The sequence below is a fragment of the Trypanosoma equiperdum genome (assembly GCF_001457755.1).
Source record: "Trypanosoma equiperdum strain OVI genome assembly, contig: ctg_2017, whole genome shotgun sequence".
In the NCBI taxonomy this organism is placed as follows: domain Eukaryota; phylum Euglenozoa; class Kinetoplastea; order Trypanosomatida; family Trypanosomatidae; genus Trypanosoma; species Trypanosoma equiperdum.
The window spans coordinates 8,593-12,207 of NW_027124080.1; the positions used below are offsets into that span (position 1 = coordinate 8,593).

The following is a 3,615-nucleotide window of genomic DNA, read 5'->3' on the forward strand; positions in this document are numbered from 1 at the left end:
CGTTTGCACGTACACGTAACGAACAGGTCGAGGGAGACCTTTAAGTATATCGAGTAAGCGTACCTGAGATACAAAAGCAGAAAAAAAAAAGAGAGTCCGAAGTGGAGGTAACGTACCGCGGAAGGTGAGAGCCATGGGGTTTTGGCCGCGTTCCTTACTTGCCAGAGACTATGAGGTACCGAAGCGTCCCATTTTCCACCTCGAAGGATGGGATGTGGTTCAGGGAACAGACGCAGCCACTTACGTTTCGGGTGTTGTGCCCGACGGCGTTATGTACGGTACCAACGGGTGTTTAGGCGTACGGCATCATTGTGAGTCGGAAACGGTAGGGTACCGAACAAGTCTTTACATGAACGGCGTCTACCACAGTGCTCCCCTTAACGCGTACGTTGACAGTGAAGCGCTGCCAGAAGAGATTCAAGTTGGTGCCACCGTATGTGAAGTGACTCTCGACTGCTTCATTGATGGAGAGTCTGGGACCCTTGGCGAGGCACCATCGCAGAGGTTGAACTTGCGAGACGCCACGTATTCTAGCACCAGCGTGGATGTTGTCAGCGGTGACGGTGGGCTTACTTTTGACTCCACATATCGCCAGGTTGTATCTTTGAACGAGTTGGACCTCTGGTGCGCTGAGACTGTATGCACCAACTTTTCCATCGACGCCTTGTCGAGTGGAACAGATTTTGCTTCACAAAACAATTCCGAGTCCTCAGCAAAACACATCGAAGAGGACATGTACAGCACTGAGTCCTCTACTTATTCTGTTGTTTTTATCGTTTCTGTTACTGTATCGCTGGATGACTGGTATCTTGTGGGTGGTGACTCCACGGAAAAACTGCTCATCGAATCCACCACGTCCGGCATATTGGTAGGCACTGAAACGGAAGCCTCATGCACAGTAGAATGCGGCGACCGAACATACAAGATAGTCCCGGAGCAACAAGTGAGAAATGTTCCGGAGGACTTTTATACGCCCCACCGTGATTGCGGCTTCTCCCATGCAGCGTACGTAAGCGAAAGCGAGAGTGAGCACCCACACTCTTCCCGTGCCGCTTGGAGAGGCACCTCCGGCTCGCGGGGTCGTGTATGCTTCCAAAAACAGTTCCCCTATACAATTACCCCCGACAACGTGCCTCAAAAGGTAACGTTGAGCTTTCATGCACGACATCACAATGGGGGGCTTCCACTTTCGCGGCCGTTTCCGTCTTTTGCGGATGTCGTGGCCGAGCAACGTCTCGTGTTGGACAATTTCTGGAGTACCTTTTGGATTGATATCCAGCGACAGGACGAACTGCCGCCTAATCGCATGAAACTTGGCCTAATATTTAATTCGTTTCGGTTGTTCTGTGTTTCTCGCAACCTGCAAAACGGCCTGCCACAGGCTGGCTGCTCAACAACTAAGAGTAATTTGCTGTATGACCTCCAACAGTACGTTTACCATGGCATCTACTATATTCTCACGTCGCCATCAAGTGCGCTTGCGCTCCTTCGCAGCCTCTATTGTATGCTTTCTCAGGCTCGAATGAACGCCCTTCGTCTATCGCTTGAACACGGCGCCGTATACCCACGCAGAACGATCACAGGGACGGAGTGTTGGCATTGTAGTACCCTCAACAACGCCCGGTTTCACGTCAATGCTGAGGTGGGCTATATAATAAATATGTATTTTTCTGCCGTGGAAAGCATTGCCACGAGCGATCGCTTGTGGCTGTTGGAGCTCATGTTAGAGACAGCACGTGTTTGGTCGCAAGTTGGGGAGTGGGTGGAAAATGAAGGTGTGTTTCGTTTGGACAATATTGCCGGCCCGGATGAGTACAACGGTAACGCGGCAGGGAACTTTTACGTTCACCTCTCGGCAAAGCTACATTTGAGAAATGCTTACAATCTTTACGAGGAACAACAAAAAATCGTTGGTGATGAAGCTATATTTTGTCTGCTGCAGGGAATTAACATGGACATATCGGAACTTGAAAACTTCAGGACCATCTCCAACGAGATTGTTGTGCGACGTGACAACCACCTTGATGTTTTTTTGGTGCATGATCACTTTGACACACTGAAAGAATGGAAGGGGGAGCGTCCAAAGCACCCCTTGTCCATGAACTACCACCCTCTTGCAATATACCGTCATAAAGTTGTGAATATTCCCGAAGTCCTTCTCGGCATGTTGTTGTACCCAGCCGAGTTTGAGCGAAAGGATTTGCTGCAGAACTTGTCCTACTACGCCCCGCTCTGCACGCATGACTCGGCGGAGTCATTGGCTATTGTTGCGTGTGTGGAGTTCCGAGCGAACGGTCGCTTCACTCACGGCATGCCGCTACTATGTTCATTGGCTAGCTTGGATTTAGATAACATCATTTACGCTGCCGACGAAGGACTTGATTTTGGTGCCATGTCCGCAACGTGGATTGCCGTTGTCATGGGTATTGGTGGTGTTAAGATCACGTCTCGTAGTCTGCATTTAGACCCTTCCTTTCCCGCTGGGTTGAGTGTACTTAGTTTCACTCTGCACTGGCGTGGGGCGACCCTGCGGACGCGTGTAGAGAAGGACTGCATAACGTATGACCTGATGGCAGGGGATAGCATACGATTTATTCATGCCAGCAGACATCGCATCCATTTGCATTCCGGATGCAGGCAGAGCGTCGCCCGCAAGCAAGTCGCTATACCGCAGCCCATGAGCAGCATGCATGGGGAATTTGCCGGTGCCATTTTTTTGTGCGAGACGCTTTTTGACAGCGTCATGGAGATGAACTTCATTGCGTGGGGCAAGACGCTGGAGTCACTCTATGAGAACTATCGGGCGCTGCACCTCCGCCACATCCCACCGCTCACAGCGGAAGAGTTCGTCGATAAAGTTATTTATCAGGCAGAGCACCGTGAGATTGCCTTCAGTGGGATTCACAATGTGCTACTGGACCGTGGAATAGACCTCCCACTCGGTTCACCCGACGATGCCGAAATTGTAGAGACGCGTTATGGTTTAGCCAACGCCAAGGTGGCAGAGTTGGAGGAGATGTGGTCTCGCGAGGCACCGTGTGTGAATCCAGCGATGCGGGCATTGCTGCGCGATTTGGAGGATAATGGAATACCGCTTGCGCTTGTGTCGTACAGTCGAACCCTTAAGACACTGATGCAGTATCATCCAGAGGAGGCACTGCGTTTCCTCACGGCTATTGATGGCGATGAGGCGCATGAGCGGCACATCAAGAGCCGACCGCATCTCGACATTTTCGTTCGTGCAGCCGAAAAGATCCACGTGGAGCCGAGTCGTTGTCTGATCTTCTCTTCTCACATCGACAGTAACTTCAAAGTGTCGGAGCTCTCTTACTTCCGCATGGTGTTTGATGTGGAGGATCCCTTTGCGGCGCGGGTGCGGGGATCCAAAACCTGCGAGTATCCCTCCATGCTGAGGCCCGCAGCGGCTGATGGGGATGTGCGGCCACTTGTGATTAACTTGAAGCGGGATAAGTTTCCCACAACTGTAGACGGGTTGGAAAGCATTTTATGCGGCCCAGTGGCGTCGGGTTCTGATCTCGCCGCTGCGGGCGATGCTCCGCCAAGTGATCCCTGCAGTTAAGGAAAGAAAGAAAAAGAAGGAGGAGGGGAAAAAAA

At 51.4% G+C, this 3,615-nt stretch overlaps 1 protein-coding gene across 1 annotated transcript; it reads left to right on the forward strand.

Moving 5' to 3' along the window:
* Positions 1-133: 133 nt before the first annotated feature.
* TEOVI_000644500 (Glycosyl hydrolase family 65 central catalytic domain/Haloacid dehalogenase-like hydrolase, putative) lies at positions 134-3,580 on the forward strand (the record flags this gene model as incomplete). Its single annotated transcript, XM_067223960.1, has 1 exon — positions 134-3,580. The coding sequence occupies one exon, from the start codon at positions 134-136 to the stop codon at positions 3,578-3,580; it is 3,447 nt and encodes a 1,148-aa protein (XP_067080061.1).
* Positions 3,581-3,615: the final 35 nt, after the last annotated feature.